At 39.5% G+C, this 19,843-nt stretch overlaps 1 protein-coding gene across 1 annotated transcript in view; it reads right to left on the bottom strand.

Annotated features, from left to right (window-relative positions):
* The window catches only part of vipr1b (vasoactive intestinal peptide receptor 1b), a 57,870-nt gene that overhangs the window by 11,334 nt on the left and 26,693 nt on the right, over nucleotides 1-19,843 (bottom strand). Inside the window, exons 4-7 of the mRNA XM_084747014.1 lie at nucleotides 10,972-11,072; nucleotides 10,659-10,664; nucleotides 7,802-7,899; nucleotides 3,613-3,745 (exon numbers count right to left, since the gene is read on the bottom strand). Of these exons, the coding sequence (XP_084603140.1) occupies nucleotides 3,613-3,745; nucleotides 7,802-7,899; nucleotides 10,659-10,664; nucleotides 10,972-11,072 (338 nt within the window). The remainder of the gene's footprint in view (nucleotides 1-3,612; nucleotides 3,746-7,801; nucleotides 7,900-10,658; nucleotides 10,665-10,971; nucleotides 11,073-19,843) is intronic.

Raw genomic sequence — 19,843 nt, 5'->3', positions numbered from 1 at the left:
CAATCGGATAGCAGGGCAGAGAGGTAAACACAAATGTAATAAAGAAACAAAACTGAGTGGATATGAATAAGTCACGAACAACCGCAACAGTTTTTCTCTCGGAGTCTGAACTCAACCCACGGACAGAAACACAGACCAACAAGTCACGATATAAGAGTGAAAACGCCGCACCTCTTATCTCAACATGAAATACTGAGGATGATGAATGAGGAGGGGAGCAGCGTCACATGAAAAACGAGCTCAAGTGTAAAGCCCGAGTCCCTGCAGAGGAGCGAAACTCCTCATGGATACATGAGCATCATTAATCAGAAGAGACGACTGAAGAAGTGGACGTCAAACTGCTTCTCATCCATAGTTTACTACACTGATACCAGTTTGTTGAGATCATTCTGCTGGTCATTTGCTCCTAATACATGCACTAATAATATATAAGGAAATTATGTTGTTAACTACAATTAATCAAGTCATTTTTTGAAGCATTTGTACTTAAGTATTTTTATTCAATGCTACTTTACTCTACTTTTCAGAGGCAAATTTTGTAGTTTTGTATTGTAGAATGCAAGTTACAAGCTGAACCTGTGATGGATTTATAAACTATAATGGTTTATTACAAATTATACCATCTAGCAGTATATAAAGCTACAATAACCAATATTAACAAACTCCTGTTTACACATTAATGCATCAGCAATAACTCAAAATACATAACACCAAAAGAGGGCATTATTCTACCTGATGAATTCTTTTATCTTTATGCTTAAGTGTGTAAATTACAGTATTCTGTTTCTGTTGTTGTGGACAAAGTTCTGATCATAGACTCAGTGTCAAATCATTAATCATTAATGTGCACTGTCCCTGCTGAGCCAGCCTGGATGTTAACTTTTAAGTTAAGACGAGTGTGTGAACATACATAAAGATGTTTGTAGGAAAGTATTTCATGAGAGTCGCAGAAGGAGGTTGGGTGGATTTCCACTCTGACTATCTCTCACTAGCTGATGGTGTCTGGGGTGCTAAGCTTGGCAGTGCTACTTTTATGTAAAGAGATTGTTCACCCAAAAATGAAAATTCAGTCAGTCAGTATCTACTCACTTTCATCCTGACTGAAGGTTGGGTTTATTTTATTAGTGCAAAATAAACTGCTGGAGTTTCACAGAAAAAAAGCATTGCAGAATCTCCCAAATAATTTAAGTTGATCATGACCAGTTTTCAAATGTAAAAAAAAAAAACAGAAAAAATATGTACCGCTCATCTGGTATAATCCAAGTCTCCAAAAGACCCGACATGCCAAGTTGACTTGAAAGATGTCCTTTAAACCATGTTTTTCGGCCTAAATCTACAGATACGAAAAGAAATTTACATGTCATCGATAGATTTATCGTCCTGTGTTTGTTTTCTGGGATCCACTTCTTGTACATGAAGTTAAGTTTCAGAGAGCTCATTAAAGCAGCTGGCGGTGAAGTGGCAGGGATTTGGTAGCATATATAAAGTGATTTGAACTTGGCACGCTGAGGGGAAGAAAATGGACCCAGATGAACCGTCTGAACATCTCTGCTTGTTCTAATGCGTGTAAATCAGTACAAATTGTTCACTGGAGCTCCGTTTTTAAAAAGCCTGCCATCAGTGGTTTATGGACGACTGATGTCACACACAAAGACACACACTGCTACAAACACACAGGTAGCTTAGATAATGCATTTGTCATAAGCTTCCCTACAGCGATCGCATAATGATTTAATCTAATGGGTCACTATAGCAAACATCCACCTGCAGAAGTAATGAACCGAGCACACAGACCACCTACACACACACACACACAAAGAAAGCGACACTAACTGAGCCAACAGGACATAATGTCAGGGTCATGATGAGCGCTGTAGCACCAAACCTCTCTCTATAATGTCTTTTTCAGCTGACGCCTGACAGCAGCTGGCTCCTGTCAACCCAATACCTCCATTAACTCAACAGAGACGACCAGAGAGCTCGCTAATAAATACACTCTGAGGCTCATCTCATCTTGTGGCCACATCATGTAAAATAAGCCTTATGTTTACAGGTCTAACTGTGGCCCCGGGGGGCTCTGGTCTGCGGTTCAGCGGTATGTGGTGGGGTGGTGGTGATGGTGGTGCTGAGAGCTGATGGAGAGACATCCAAACACTGAGGTTTGATGTAACTCCAAGCATAAATGGCCTGTAAGCCCGACATTATCTAAGCCATGTTCCATGGGCTTAAAGGAACAGTTCACCCCCAAATCAAAAATATGTTCTTCCTGGGCTGTAGTGCTATTTATCCATCTAGACTTTTCTGGTGTGAGATGCAGAGTTTTTAAGTTATCGGCCATAGAGACGTCTCATTTCTCTGCATTATAATGAGAGTAAATGGCACTCGGCTTGAGGTGGTTGAAGCACCAAAGAAAATAAATAAATGAATAGATACAACCCTTAGAATATCAAATGCTTCTTGGTAAAACCCCCTGGGTTGGTTCAAGAGTTCAAGATAAAACTCTTGGCATATAAAAGGGTTCTCAGTAGAACCCCCTGGACGGGGACTAGATAAAACTGTTGGAATATAAAAAGTTCTTGATAGAACCCTGGTGGGTGAGGATGTGGGCTCTGGATAAAATGGTTGGAATAAAAAAATTTTCTTTTTAGCACCCTTAGAAGGCAGAGAGGTTCTTGATAGAACCCTTACACCCTAAACGTTCATTATATAACCTCTCATAGGAGGTTCTGGGTGGAACCTTTAATAGATTTTAGGTATAACCCTTTATATTGGATTTAAAAGTTGCAAGTGAAATCTTTAGCCAAAGAACCCTTTGGTTCTAGTTAGCACCTTTATATGTAAAAGTGTATGCAGTCAGTGTCAAGTTTGAATTGTTTGGATGAGCAGTTCTGGAGAAAACTCATAACAGGTACATTTTGAAAGTATGATTGAACACATTATGTTAAAATATGCAGCACACAAGAATAAAATGTAAATACTTCAGGTCTTAAAACTTGATTTTTTTTAACACTGGGACCCCCACAGACCCTCAAGGTCAGGTTATAAAGTGGGATCCACCTTCAGATCTTTATTATATCTGTCGATACTGTACCTCAGTGCTGCTTACTCCCAAACTAAATTTAAAGCAGAGTAAGCAGGGCAACCCGGGATTGTTTGCAGTCTTGCTGATTGGCCTCAAAGGTCCAGTATTAGTCAGACTTGAATAAAGAATTCCCAGAAATAATACAACATAATATCAAGGTTTACAGGACATATACTGTAAACCTTGATCAAATGATGCTAATCTATATCATGGCATGATTTTGTCCTTGTTATAATGAAAGTGGGCATTCGACAGAACCACTTACACGCCCTCCTTGTCTCTTGTCAAACATAAACACCACAAAAATCCATCTTTTCGTCCCCATCTGAGCTGAGGAGATCTCTCATTAGGTGGTTTAATGTGGCTAATCAGCCAACCAGCTCTGCATCATGTCTCCTGTTGTGTCCACCTGCAGAGCTTCTTAGAGAGTTTGACTCCTTCAGGGTTCAAGGACGCCAACAATCCCCAGAATCGTTCATCTCAAAACACACACAGCAAACAGCAGCGTCTGGACCAGATAATTAACTCACAGAGCCTGAGGAGCAGTTGTCCACCTCCCCGACCTCGTAGAGGACGACATCCTTGATGAACACGGCGATGGCCTTCAGGATAAACGACACAAACAGATGCATGTGGATGTAGTTCCTTGTGCAGTGGAGCTTCCTAGGGTGCACAGAAGGAGATGCAAGAGTACAGATCAAGACAAAAGAGACAAGACACACACACACAATCCAATAAAGAGGGCCTTCATGCTCATTATCCAATGTCCTTGGAGTTAATAGCTTAAAATGACAGCAAATCACAGATTGTCTTAACTCATAATTAACCTCATTAATTTCCTTTATTTCAATATGGACGGATCTACATTAGAGCACAACGAGTGCCTTTTATGGTCCTTCACACCAATAAAGACAAGAGGTGTGGATTTTAAAGTGACTAATAAGAAATATTTTCTAATACATTAATTATCTTGACTTCCTGATTGCATTATCATACTTCAGATGATCAGGGAGAGAGATGGCCACAAATCGTCACGTCTGCCATTAACTCCGATCTTTTGTTGCTGCTCCCAGGTCAGGGGAAATAGTCATCTGTGGTGCAGCCTAATCACTTAATATTTCCCCAGGAATCATTACAGTTTCCTCTAACCTTATCTCACAGCCAGGAGAGCTTGTTAACATTCTGTCACGGCTGTTTAAAACAACAGTTGTTATATGCTGTTATCCAAATTTGGTCCTCGCCGCACTGTGACTCACTAAATGCTTGTTTTCTTCAGCTGCTGCTGCAATGTAAATGTGAACATGTCTGACTAATTTAGAGCATTTATATATGAGAAGGCCATCTCCAGCTCACTTTATAATGTTTCTATGTGACACATTTTAAAACGAGAACCCTGTAAAAGGCTCTGAAATATGTAAAGTTACTGAACAGCTTCATTCAGCCTCCCTTCGCTGTGTTCTTCTAGCTTATGCTGCACGTGTGTGTTCTTGTGTTTATTAAAGACAACAACAAAAAAAAAAAGACGCCACCGTCCAAAAACATGAGACACAGAGTGCTGCTCTTCTTAGACTTCCATGCACACCACTTCATCATGGAGAGAAATGCGAAGCTTGACAAGCCCGCAGTGTCCTAGTTATGTTTGCTAATCTATGATTGGACAGTTACTGTTTGGAGGAGGGGCTTAGCAAAGGGTCAGTGGCTGCTGAAACTAAAATCTAATGACAGAATAGTTTTGCATGACTCACCCCTCATGGAATTATACAGACACATCAATGTATATACATTACTATACTTTCAGAGGTGCACTGGACTCGTTTTTAAAGTGTTCCCTTGACCTTTCACCTCAAGATATTAGACTAGCATAAACTGAGTAGGACTGGAAAGCTGAGACTTTTGTGGGTTCGATGAGCCAAGCTGCATGCGTGTTGATGTTGACTAGAGGAGGGATCAGAAGAAGATTTAAACAAACATAAATCTACAATATTGTTTATGAGTAAAGAGTAAACAGTATATACTGTAATCCACATAAAACATGAGGCTTTTAATCTGTTTTTTTTTTAAAGGGTTTTTCCACAACATGGTCTTTAAACACATTCGATATCTCCATTAACTGCCAAAATAGGTGCGCATTTGTGAACTCCTAAAAGTTATATAATTGCCCCATCATCAACAGGCTCAAAACTTGTTAGAAATTGTACTGTAATATCATCACTTTACCCGGTAACAAGTTATTATATGACACTGACTAATCCAAGTAACTGTGAGTTACTGAGTTACTTGACCTCTCACAATGATGAGTACATGAATCAGGTCAGGGCAGGTCACATCAGCTGTTAGCTAAGCGAGGATGGAGGATGAGGGCGAGAGGCATACTTTAAGTATCGCCATTACTTTGAGTTTGGTTTACTATCTGAAGAGGAGATATGTGGTGATGGAATGTAATTTGAAGGCCACACTTAGAGAGGGAGACTTTGTTTTCATCACAGGAGACATCTGGACAGCTAACGACAAAAACGTCTTAGCGTATTTAAAGTAAACCACTGGAACACAAAAGACCAATGGAAGCAGTGCTGAATGAGAGATTGCACACAGAGGCTATAACCTTGAGCTGACATAACTTCAGCTCTATAAAGCTTATATTTCAAGAGATCATTGTAAGCCGACACAAATGTGACAAACTGCCATATTTTCTCTTCCCACCTGTAATCTGTGGTATCTTTTAGAAACAGGTGCGGCTCTCCCCATCCTACTTACTCTCACTAATACCCCTCACTGTAACCCCCTCAGCTTCCTCCACCTCCCACTGCCCTGTCATAACTCTCCTCCAGGCTCAAACCTGTTGGCTGCCTTGATTTCACACTTTCACACTTTTTTTTTATCATCCTGACCTTGACCTGCCTCATTGCACTGGATGTATAAGAGCGAACAAAACTCTCAGGTGGACACACTTTCACACCTACTGCAGGTCTCTGTGGAAAAAAAAAAGAAAAATCTGTGACTAACGCAGTATTGCACAGCGTAGTGGCAGGAACAGATGCCATATAGGAGACATAAAAAAATGCAACCAAAAAAGCAATCAGAAAAAAATACTCTAGAGAAAAGATTCTAAGACGGAAGAAGGAAAATGCTTTTTGCATCGCTGGCTATAATTTCATGGAGATGACCTGTTGTGATCATAGAAGAGCTAAGGCTCAGGCAAAAAGAAGTTTCTGGTTCTGCTAGTGTCGTCTGGGAAGCTTGCAGCACAGCAAACAGCTTAGCGACAAACAATAAAGAATATAAATGAAACAACCGGCTTTTTTAGGAAGAAGTCCATATCTGTAAAAAGGTTCCTGTTTAGTCTAAAACAAAATGTACAATTTCATTCACATGTCTTAGCAAAAATTTCCAATATGTTCCTGCAAAAAAGCAATCGCAGTACAGCATGGTTAATGATATAATCTGCAACATTTTCCTAAGCAAACAAACAAATACACAGTGTTTATACTCGTGTTACATAATCCCTCTCAATCATCACTTATGAGCCACCACAAGTGTGTGGTGGTGTCTGTGCCTGCAGAGACTCTGCCCTTTTCTTGTTTTTCTCATCGTTATGCGGTGCTCCGGACCACCAATCAAAATGATGACATCATGATGCGTTTATGAACAGCTCGAACTGATCCTACCGACTCGACCTTTAACCATGATTTAGTTGTTTGTTTGTTTGTTTTTTAACCCTGCCAAAAAAACAGAATTACTAATTAACTTTTGGCCTTAAAAAATGTCTTTTAATTGTATAACATTTACTTGTTCAAATTTAAAACTATTTAAAACTGTGCCAGTTCCAAACATGGCAAAATAATGACAAAAATAAATACAGGTGGAGGGCAGGATCTCTGCAGGTACAGACACCACCACACTTCCATGATTGGAAGGGATTATGTTTATATGAGTCTACACGTTTTTTGAGAAAAATGTTGCATATTACACCTTTAACCATCAACTTAAAGTCTGTATTATGAATCAGCGTTTGTTTTTCCCTGCCTTATTATAATGTGAGTCACACATATACACATATATTGTTTATTCATTGTCCTTCAGGGTGAAGCATTTTCAATCTAAAGCTTTGATCTCAGTCATTCTTGACATCAAAACTGTAATTATCTTTGAGGAGCTTATAATCAGTCCCTGACTTGCCGAGTAAAAAACATATCACCATACGTCAGATGTATAATCTCCATACGGCTGCAGAAATGTGCCATCAAGAGATCAAGTCACTAACATGAATTTTGAGTTTGACTGACAATTTATTTAATTCATAAAGTATTTATATTTTTCTTCCTGTCTTTTATAGTTCATCATAAGTCTCCTGTTTCCTGTTCTCCTGGTTATTAAGTCCCAGTTCAAAGTGTTTGTTGTCCATATGATAACGCCCAGCGGCAGTAAAGACAGTGTCAGTGTGCTTTATGGTAAATTGCTCATACTAATGCTCTATGTGGGGGTCCTGCAGCAGTGACTGTGTTTGTTCTTCTTTATTCTCTGCTTCTAAACAACGGACCACATGAGGCCAGGAGGCCGGTTTATCTCTCAGGAATTATCATAAAAGTCAACACTGTACATTCTTGAGCTGAAAACGTAGATTCTCTTTTTCAGACTTCCTCTACATAAGGTGAGAAACGTCATGATGGTGGTGGTTTCATTCAAATGTGTCATCATGTGGTGAACGTGTCTTCCACATACCTGAAGATGCAGAGGATCACAATAGCTGTGGTGAGAGAAATGAGGGAAACACTGTGCCCAATGGTGTAGCCGATCTTCACTTGCAAGAAAAAGTTGCCCTGATGAAAAAACGAAACACAACTTCAGTAAGTCACAGTAAAGGAAACGAAATTAGTTTATTAGCTTGAATAAATCCTGAACTACTAAGATGTGGTTTTTCAATGTCAGGGTCACTACATTTATTTGAGTACTATACTTAAGCACAATATTAATGCATCTTTACTACTGAAGCATCAGTGTGTAAGTCCAGTCCAGTCTACACCTGCTCTATATGAAAAGAGATAATGACTGATTTGACACTATACAAGTAAAACTGACTTGATAAAATTCTGTTTTCTTACAGGGTAATACTCTATTTTACTAACTTCTTGCTCTCAACTAACCGTGCAGCCTGTGATGAGGTGTCATGAGTGGACATATTCTTAAATTACAGTAAGAAAAAAGGGTCAAGAGCAACATCAGACCTGAGGATAGAACATTTTCTTTCTTAATCTCTATGAATTGTAATGAATACAATGAGAATCCTCTAAAAGCAGACCAGCAGTGTTCACCTGTCACACTGGGCTCATTTAATGACTCCGGTGACCTTTTAGTAGCCTGGGAACCAGACAAATCTGTCAGGCTCATGTTTTCATTTGCTCTGGCAGATATGTCTGACCACCCCTCCGTAGACCTTTTTAACAGAAGCCATTTTCACACTCGAAATAGTAAACACAGGTGTGAGCCCTGATTCTAATGGTTCCATTCCATTCAGGTCAAACAGAGTCAGGGTGCTGCTGTTGTGCCATGAAATATTTTGTTCAACACTTTTAAAAACTTTTACTTGTTGAATGTGTCATTTCTGATGGCAAACCATTCCATTCATTCCCTCTGAACATAACATGTCACAAAAGACCTACACTGAACCAACACAAGCATGTGAAGAGTGCAACATCATACTTTTACAATAACAAGAGACGGTGCTGCACTGGAGTATATATATATATATTAAATAATTCTCCTTAAACCACCTTCCCTTCCCTTACTTATTAAGAATCAATACAGCTGGATCTACTGACATGTTCCAAGCTAACGGTTTTTGTTGTTGTCTAAAATACCGTAATAACTGGATTTCACTGGCTTCAGCGCCTGAAACCTTTCAGAGTAGTTTCACGGTGTTGCTGCCATGGCACTGTATGTTTTGTGCTTGATGAAAATGAGATTAAGAGCTCTGCATCCTGTGGCACATGGACGTATCAAGTATGCAAAAAGACGGACATTGAATTCCTTTTAGAGTACTTCACCAGCCGGGTCCCTCCTGACTTCCTATGTGGCATACTAATGAGGCCGGCGCAGTGACTCACGGAGCAGAGTGCCCACCCAGAAAGCTTTTACCACCCTGTAGAGCACATCCACTCTTCACCCTGCTCCACCTTCGTCAACACAGACAAGATTAGCTCTCTCCTTCTGCATTAAACTGGATAAGACCAACATTTGATGTATTTATTCCCTTCCTTGCCCTGAAGGCAACACGAATAACCTCTAATGATCCATAATGTCTGATAACAGAGGCAGGAACTACTAACTGAGCCAGGCTTGTCAATGGAAATAAAGTGCATTGTGCTTCATAGACGTGTGTGCTTCTGCAAACAATGAAGGATACTGATTTATATTCATTTTCAATTTAATAGTTTTGTTTCTTAGTTCATCAGTTTTTTTGCAGAGTTCAATACCATTCTCTAGTCTGCGGATTTAAGTGAATGTAATCAATATTTTTTATAATAACACTGAATCAAGAGTGTGTAATGTGAAATGAGTCACTCGCAGTACCATAACTATAATGACTCTGCAGTTCTCTTTATTCTTTCAGCCCAGACAGACAAAGTTAGCAGCTAACTGGTGAAAATAGTGGAGAGAATTATTTCCTATCAGGGGTTGGTGTGGAGCTCGGGTTCACAAACTGCATTGTCTTACTGCATTTGTGAGTCCTTACTCAGTCAAATCTGAACACTCAGACATAATGCACATATAATGTGATTTATACTTTCTGTGAATATAATTATAGCAAATGCACATGTCCATAAATTCACCAGAAATCACAGAACGATTCTTTTTAAATTCCAGGACTTGCTTGAGAATGTTGCTACGGAGTCTGTATGCGCAAAAATACTGCTTAATGTGTTGTTATCAAGCACAGTAAAGATTTTCATGGAGGAATTCATCTTTGTTTTCCGACTAGGCAACGCAGGTGTTCCATAATTCCAGCTCCAACTTCCAACATCTGAGGCAAATCTCTTTCGATGAACAGACAACCAGTGAAGACTATACGACTTGTGTATCTTTAAACTCCCACTAAAACCACAAGTCGCCTTTTATGTTTTACTGAGCCAAGCTATCTGAATTTCCCAGATTCTAGCCTTTGTGCTAAAATAGGCTCGGCTAGGTGCCAGTTAGCTCCAACTGCGTCATTTTGTTCTGCTTAATCCCGTCCCATTTTGCTGTGATTGGCTAGTACTGGTCGTCTTGATGAGTCCGTGTGATTGCCAGAAACCCTTTCGGTCTGCTTCAACCCAAAGCGTGATCTTTTCCTGAGTAGTTTTGGTGCCCAAACCTAACCAAGTTTCAAATTCTTGTCAATAAAAATTTCCCTAAATAAACCTTAGTTGGAGCAAAACTAATTTTCTTGTGTTTCCCTCATATAAATTATTTCTGGTAGTTCTGAAGGTGTCTACAGAAATGTGGTGTTTATTCCACTAAAATATAGCAATAATTTCCATTGCAACACTTTTCAAAGCCCCAACATGGACATGCACTCAGAATGTTATGCTGCACAGTCAGCTGTGTTCTTTATAAACAACCCCTGTCACTTGCAGCAATAAAAGAAAAATACTAAAAAAAGAAGCATTGAATGAAGGCATAGAAAAAGTATGAATCAATGCCTGGAGTTGTGAAACTAACAGTCGGTAGAGCTGTTTTGTTGATAGACCCTACAACACCCACATACAGAGAAAAAAAAAAAGATGTTCTAATCTAATTCTTCTGCCCACTGGTTCTAGAGAAGGTGTCATGCTGTGCTGCCGCTGAGTTCATTCACACTAGGACCACTGGGTATCCGTTCTGCTGCATCTTATAGGCTGCAGCGGTTTACGTACATCATCACTTGTGCCGTTGAGATTGTATCCACAGTTCACGGCGATGTCAAATGGATGCATCTCAGTCCAGCCATCTGCTGTGCAGGTTTTGGAGAGGTTACCTGGAGATCAGGAAGACATACAGAGATCAGAGCCACACAGGCAGTAGATTTCTCTTTTATCTGCTCAACAAGTTATTTTAGAATCCATCCAACACATCATGTTCTGCTGCTGTGAGACATACAGTGACACTATCAGTGACCTCATATAGGGCTTGTTATGTCACCTCAGACAACTAGAAAACCTCCACACACTGCTGTATGAGTCTCTTCCACTAATGCCAGCCATTATTGAGTTGTGCATTATCTGTGCCTGCAGAAAGCCACTTCTCTGTTACACATATTGACATTCTGATCCTTGACTGGTCACTGATCCAACCACAAATAAAGATTAACATGCTCCAGGCAAGTAATCATTATAAGACTGTCATGACAGTTTTATGTACATGTTGTCAGTTTACTTAATTGTGGCACTACAGTTTTGTCCCCAAGAAAACATGAATATGGTGATCTGGACAGTTGACTTTTTTTTTTTTTTTTTTAAATCCTGACCCTGTAATGACGTAGGTAATAAAACATGACCATCTAGAGTTGTGACCTCTCTGGTGGTGATGTAGTTTGCTTCCCACTACTTCATTTGTATCAATATTGATTAATGAAGTTGTGCTTACTCTTTGGTCTTTTGGTTTTCTTTTGCTTCTTCTGTGGATTGCAGACATAAGTCAATAATGAGCAGAAGAAAGGGAACAGGAAGGGAGAATAGGAAGAAAGAAAAACAAACTCCTGGCAGGGGTGGCTAGTTATGCATAGTTATTATTTTATTTATTCGTTTTATTATTACTTTTTCCCCCTTTTTCCTGCCCCATCCAGATTTTTCCAGATACTTTTGTATATGCCTCTAAATACTATACAGGGGGGATCATCCTTTCTTAGCTGCCCCCTGACCCTGGGGAGATGGCTGGCTGTTGGAGGATGCATCCTATTATTCATTCACCCAGCTAGCGCTGCCCCCAGACCCTGAGAGAGGAGCCCTGTCCTTCTCTGTGACACCAGGCATCTTAATTTGCAACCGCAGCTTGGAAAATAAATGAATAATAAGGTTCGAAAGTAGAAAAAATACATACATACATAAAACTAGGAAAGAAAAAAAAACAAATATAGCATATACACATATACATATATATATATATATATATATATATATATATACACACACACACACACACACACACATGTATATAAATTGAAAAGGAGGAAAAGAGAAGAAAAAAGACAGAAAATTAAAGGGTGGGGGTGCTGACACATTTCTCTAAGAACATTCAGGTTATCATTTCTTCCCCATGCATTAGAAATAACCTGCTATTTTCTCTGCTGAAGACACATTTTTTGTACTTACTGTAATTGCAGGTGAACCCCTCTGTCAGAGGAGCACAAGAAATAGTCTGTTATTTGGTTTATTCATGGGATTTATTCATGTTTTTTTTCATTTGTGGGGCATCAGAGGTCCATGTAAACAGTTTAACCCAAATGAGACCTCAACCGCAATGTGACCAATAACAGCCAAGTCGCTCCGTGCATGTAAAAACAACCAATTATGACCAAATGTTATCATATGCACTGCAGGCACTGAACTACGGAGGAAAGCATCAGCAGCAGGAGGTCGGTATCTAGAAATGCTGCTCGGTCAGGGAAAGGTCTTCTATCGTCACAGCCGTGTGTATCAGAACCATGCTGCGATGATGGCATGAATTCCCCCTTATTCTCTCTCTTATTTTATCCTCAACCCATTCCACTATAAACCAAACACACTTTCATGGATGAGTAAGTTTTCTCCACACAGACACACACACACACATGCCGAGCGTCAGTCTCATTAAGTCCCAATTTTGTCACCAAAGAAATTTTTTGGAGGTTTTTGGAAGCGGTACAACACTGGATCCTCCCGAAGAACCTGAACAAAAACACAGGCTAAAGTAGATGTGACGTCATCTGTCAGGCCCACGCACTCATTTGTAGTCATTGTGGCATGCTTCCAGTCTTTTCAAAAGATTTATTGCTGCATTGCAGAGACGCAAAGGAAAGACACAAAAGCACCTGAAAGCAGACCTCACCTGGAGTCAAGGCCATCTGACACAGAGACTATCAGCGTGAATAGTTTTACACATGAATGAGTTTAAAAAGACTTTTCATGATCAAAAAAAAAAACTTCTTCTGAACAAACTGGCAACACAGCTACTAAATTACCTTAAACATAACTTTTGTGTGAACTGCAGTTTCTGTCTACCTACCACTGATGACAGCCTGAACAAAAACAGCTCTTCTAATGGCCTCAAATTATATTTTGAGAGCGCAGGAGAGAGTTCGGTTTTGTTGGGTCTCAGTGGACCACGTTACTTAACCGACAGACTCAGACAGTGGTTGGGTATCTCTGGTGACTCTTTTCCACCAGATTAGCTCTGACTCTTGAACTGATTCAAGATGAATTTCCTCAGGTTTTGAGCGGAACCACTGTAATCAAGGACGTCATCAACAGAGGGTGCTGAATAATGTACAGTGACCTGCAGAAACTGACACGCCCCCTCTGGTTCCCATGAAAAACCTGCTATTTTTTGGTTCCGGCTGGGGACCAACTATTCAGGTTCAGAATCAATTTATTTTTGGTGCAAATGCTCAGAACAATTCAAAATTAGGTGCTTCAACCAGAGTGGGGCCGGTTCCATGTTGATGGAAACGGCCTGTGGTTCAAGTGGTTCTCCTCTTGTCTCTCTGATGGAGTTTTTTTTTCAGTTGATGTTGGTAACTGCACCCCTTCATCTGAAACTCTGTTTTCTGTGTCCTATTCTGTTTGCAATGCACGTGCTTCCCCTTCAACAGACAATGATATAGTTTTAACACCCAAATTAGAACGTATATGCAGGTTTTTTATAATGCAAGTAAATCCACTGAAATAGCGACTAAGTCCTTTGCTATTGGCAGTAGACAAGTTTTCTTGTGTTTTTTTTTTCTGGTGCGTCATGTTAGATGGTATAAATGTGGCAGAAATGGGGGTTAGTAAACAGTAGAAAGCAGCAATGTTAATGTTCTAATTTATTGTTTTTTGCACAGTAATCTGCAGCTTTCCCTTTATCCGAGACACGTCTCCTAAGGGAGACAAATAGAGGAACCTTCACCTTAACCTTATGGTGGTTACTTATTTATATCTTTTCTTGAATTGAACAAAGACAAAACTGAAGTAATTGTTTTTGGAGCAAAGGACAAATGATTAAAAGTCTTACTGAACAGCTCATTATTAAAAAACAAAACAAAAACAGAAGTTCTTATTTCTGCTCCCTAAGTTCTTGGTTCTCTTTCACCTTTCTTTAAATCCTCCCATCACTACAGACCAGGCTCTGACTCTGGACCAACATGTCTAGTGTTTGATTTGCTCCTGTTTTTCGAGCTGAGAAACATTGCAACACTCATGCCCACTGTGTTTCAAGCACAGATGGAAATGATAATGCATACTTTTATCTCACCTCCTCTCCACTGCTGTCACTCCCTCTTCACCTGCCTCTGCAAAGCATTCCTGGATCTTTTACAAGTGGTCCAAAATGCCGCCGCTAAGCTTTTGAACCGGTCTCCCAAAGCTCTTATGATCACTTACAGAGCTCTGCATGGTCAGACACCTGCCTATATTAGAGATCTGCTGCAGACCTATCATTTCAGCAGGTCCCTAAGGTCCTCTGATCAGGGCTTGTTGGCTATTCCTCAATCCAGGTTTAAAACTAAAGCATACTGAGCTTTTGAGGTTATAGCTCCTAAACCTTTGAAGCATCTCCCGTCTGATCTGTGAACACATTTTAAAAAGCACCTCAAGCAGCACCTGTTTACACTATCCTCTGTGTAATTCAGTCTATTTCTGTTCATGGTGGTTTATTTTTAGCCTTAAATTGGTAATCTGATTTCTTCTGTGCAGCACTTTGTGATGTTCTGCTCTTGAAAGGTGCTATATAAATAAAACACTTTCGTATTTACTCACACCAATAGATCATGCCAATATTTAGTACCTGTCAAAAGTTTGGACACACTTCTCATTCAATGTTTTTTTTTCTATATTTTTTCATAAGAAGTGGTTCAGATTATTCCAACAGTGTGCAAAGCTGTCAGCTGCTTTGAAGAATTTAAAATAGGAAAGCAAAAAAGGTAGGTTGACAGGTGCGTATGGGAGGATCATGGGAGGACAATAAAAAGCAAAAAGTCCTTTGCACAATGTTTTCTTTTGTTTTACTAGTAATTTTTAATCACAGTCTTTCTGACTTTGGTCTAGGGAAGTTTATACGCCTTTTTAAAACTTTTATTTCGTTGTGCTAAATAAACTAAAATGTTGTGAAGAAGTCAACCTTCATAGATATCTCTGTGTATTGTTTGTCTACTGTTTAATATTCTGATTTGGTCTGAAACAATCTTGTCTGTGACCGTAATCTCAAATCAAAATCTACAGACAGCTAAAATTTGGATCAAGGGACCATGGATTAAATTTGGATGGTGATATGAATCTGTGTTTTCAGATGTTTTTGAGGTGTGTCAAAGCAATCTTTCACTGTAAAACCGACAGAGAAGGAAAGTTACCGGAGTCAGCGTGCTTGGGTTATATTTGAAATGCCTGGAAATATATTTAACTTCTATTATGGTCATAGCAATGTGTCAGAAAAAAAGGTTGTTTTTAGACTTCATATCATGTTTGCTCAATCTGTTAAGACTTTCTTTTAAACACAGAAATAAACCATCAATAATGGATCCACAAATACAACCGAAGAAGAGACACTCACAGGCAGCCAACCTCCGACTCCCATTACTGCCACTAACAGCTTAATTTAAGAATTCTCATGCAGGAGGAATGTTTTTGTCAAGATGATGTCCTGGGTGATGCAGGTGTTGATGCAAGCAGCTGTCATGACATTTTCTCGCGTGTAGCAGAACAAAGCGTAAGCGGAGCCTCAACATCGGCCACAGAAAAAGATCCACTGAGCTGGGTCATGCTCACCTGAGACAACATTTAGAAAATCTTCAGCTGTCATTTACCACAAAAGTTACTGTTGAGCAAAGCCCGGGTCATTCCTGCTGTAAACCATTAGACTTCCTTGATAAAAAAAAAAAAAAAGCAGCTGGGGACTATAAACACTCCAGTTGGTCTTTTTCTTATCATCTCTGTGTAAAACCTGTCAGTAAGTTGAGTGAAACACATCCAGCAGTCCCCAGAGATACAGACTGTCCCAAAATCCCTCATGATCCAGGTGAGGGGGATGATTGATTTGACATAAGCATACGCAGTAAAACGTGAGTGATGACAGCACGTTTTCAGATCGAGTTTCTCACTGTAATAGATAAATGTAGTTTTCAGACATGGTGTTGCACCTGAATGGCAGCAGCTTGCTGGAGCTCTGTTGGAAATTGATTTTTGTTTATCAGGTATTTGTCTCTGTCTACCTGGAAACTCAATAAGTGCTGGAACACACAGATATCTTCCTCCAATTGATGCTCTAATATACAGTTTTCCCTAATAGGTTTTCTGTCAGTTGCAATAGATCACGATTATGAATGTTCTTCAGTGTGCGCACATACGGTATGAAGTCACTGTACTGTGAGATAAGGAGAAAAAAATCTGAGCCACTTAAAATCTGAAATGATGGGACATACTTTTGTTTTCTCAGCAGTAATCCTAAGGGGATAAAAGTAGAAGACAAAAAGGCCTTTGTATGCCAAGTCTGTATTTTTCATCCAAAATTGTTGCATAATAAATATAAAGAAATAAAAATTAAATAATAGGACAAAAACCTGTTGTGTTAGCCACATCACACGTCATTAAAGTTTCTCTAACACATTCGATTTTCTGCATTTTTCATATCTGGTATGACTTATGACTGCAGGAGGAGGATGAATTAGAGGATGATGACAGCAGGCAGATGATCTCCCTCCCTGCCTGTGTCGCTGTATGCAGTGCGGCACCTTGCCAAAATGCAAAGACAGCCTAAGGAGGCACCTCCAGGAGAGGAGGGGGAAATAAGAGAGAAGGAGCGAGAGACAGAGCGACAACAGGCCTTGCAGGAGCTGCAAGACAGATGAGGTGTCCACCGTTCTCTCCAGCTTGGCCCCCAGCGTGAGTAGACTCGCCAGAGAAACTCTCCAAGAAGTGAGAGTTAAGACCACAAAGTCATCCTCACTGCTTGACGACTTCATTCAAAGTTGAAGTTGGGGGTGCAGCGACTCCCCAGTCCTGAGGCAAAGCAGGAAAATAATACAGTTCTAAAACTGCCATAGGCAAGTAAATTTAATAGGCATTTAAAAGGACCACATATAAAGTCACAGGATACACTATAGTATTCTTAAGATTTAATTTTCATGTGGGGTAGTGTGTGTTTTGTTGCTCTTATGTGTTACTGGCCAAACACACCAAGCGCTTTAATTCATTTTTTAACAAGCACAAAATGCCATGAATTTAAACACCTCCAATCATTAATGCACTTACCACATTAACTTGGCTCTACCATCTAAATTAGACACACAACACCATGTCTGTCAGCAGCTTTATGAGGAAAGACACAATGAAAATATTAAACAATGAACATGCAATGTGTGTGCTGTGCTTGAGAGAAAAAAATGCACTGGACTGAAGTTTGCTGCAACATTTGAAAGAACACTGAATCTATACTTTACCCAAAATACTCTGGATGACATACGGAGAGGTGGCAGCATATGATGGATTTACCTTCAACAGTTAGGTGTGGCAAAAAGTGCCCTCACTGAAGAAAGATGCTGAAATCTCCTGACAAATCTATCCAAAGCCTCACACCAAGTGATTCAAAGCTTTTCTACAGTTTTGCTTTTTAACTTTGTGTGATCATTAACTTTATTAAGCAGACTATATTGAATATTGAAGCGTGACTGGTACGAGTTGCCTGCTGCGCTCAGCAGCAGCCTCTGAACGTGAACAGAATAAGGAATCCGACTCAGTTCAATATCGTGACTTTGAAAACACCAAATGACTTGTTTTAACGAATTTTGTTAGTTTAGGATATTAGAAATTATAAAATAACACTTTCATGAGGCTGTTCAGTCAGACAATGACAGATCACAGTCATGTTTATTATAATGTTGATTAATGTTGAACCGTTTTTCTGCAGCAATAATCCACTAGATAACACACTGTAGTGGTCAGGTTTGAAGCCTACATAGTTCAGAACAGTGTGCTTGATAGAAAATGTGTCATCTTCGGGAGAAATATTAATCTCTGCTCCTCACCACATAGCTGTAGAGACATTTTACTGTAAAATCTTAAAACTACAAATGGCATAGCATTCATGAGTTCATGGATATTTGTACCAAATTTCCAACCAACATCTCCTTCAATACAGCCACATTACAAAAATATTTAATAAGTCATCCAGTACCCTAAATGACTAGATGTGGTTTTCCCTTTTCCCTTCTGTGTATCAACACATAGGAGTGTTTTCTGATCTGATGCCCATCAGCACGACCATATAATCTCCCTGTGCATTATTGAAAATTTTGGTTAGATAAAGTTTAGCTAGCAGAGGCCAGTAGCAGTAGCAGTGGATGCACAGGAAGGTCTGGACCCAGGCTAAATGTTTTAGTTTTAGTTGCTACTTGAATATATACATATGTTTTTTAGTGGCTCTTGTTGAAACGACTGACGCTGTGTGTGTGTGGAGGTAGGTTGAAAAAGTAAGTCGAGATGAAAGAGAGAATAAGAGAAAAAAGCACAAAAGAAAAAAGAATGGCAGAGCTAAGCAGGAGGTATAAAAGAGTTTTTGAAGTCATGGATTTAGAGAGATTTATCGACAGTCACCGTCCGTGTCTCTGTACTTCTCCAGAGGAGTTTATCTCAAGCTGTTTCTGTCTCGTCATATTTGCTTTGAGATTGAAGGTAGTATTTGCATGCAGTATATTTTCCATTATTGTGATTTTATGAAGCAGGTTTCCAAAAATTCATACAGCACTCAATTACCTGATACCAGCAGACACCAATCTCCTTATGACTTTGCTATTATACTTTCAGCAGAACTGAACTACGTTTATGATGGAGCCTTGAACATACAGCACACATCCTCTAAGCTTAGAGAAACTCATTTTCAGTTTGGTGCAACGAAGTGGCTGAGGGGGATCCCACAACTTCCACAGTCGATTTTTTACCAAGTCTGCTCCTATTACACCATCCAGAAGCAAAACTCTCACATCTGACCCCCCCTGGCACGTCAGTTAACAAGTTTGGTTAACTTTTGGAAGCTAAAACTAATTGGCTGAGGTTAGAAAAAGCTTGAGGTCAGTGTTTAAAGAACAAACAAAGTAGGTGATGAGATACAAACAGTGGTCTCCTATGTCGAAGTAACACGCTCCTATTTATCTTGTGTATTTGAACACACAATTTATGCAGTAATTTGTCAGATTAGGGCTCAGTCTGCACAGTCTGAAAACTGACTTGTACCATTTTGCACTACGTAGCAGATATATAGCATTGTATAATCAGTCTGACAAGCAGCCATAGTCGGCTCTCACGGTGAAAGATTAATTGCTGTGATGTCTGCTTAGCTAAGTGGTCTAACACTAAGTGGGACTGGCATGAAAAAACATTCACTTTAGCTGTAATATGGCACAGAAATGATGAACAGTCTATCTGTGTTATTCTGAAAATATGCCAAGAAATTAAATTAAATTAAATAGCATGTTTTAGTATAATGAACATATTAAAAACACGTTTGTAAAGATTAAGTTTGAAACAAATAAATAAATGTAACATCATGACTGTCAAATAATTAAATAAGCTAGAATATTAAAAA

This window comes from Lutjanus erythropterus, chromosome 21 (assembly GCF_056507025.1).
Source record: "Lutjanus erythropterus isolate fLutEry1 chromosome 21, fLutEry1.hap2, whole genome shotgun sequence".
In the NCBI taxonomy this organism is placed as follows: domain Eukaryota; kingdom Metazoa; phylum Chordata; class Actinopteri; order Lutjaniformes; family Lutjanidae; genus Lutjanus; species Lutjanus erythropterus.
The sequence above is the reverse complement of the archived record's forward strand: the minus strand, read 5'-3'. Positions and strand labels throughout refer to the sequence as shown.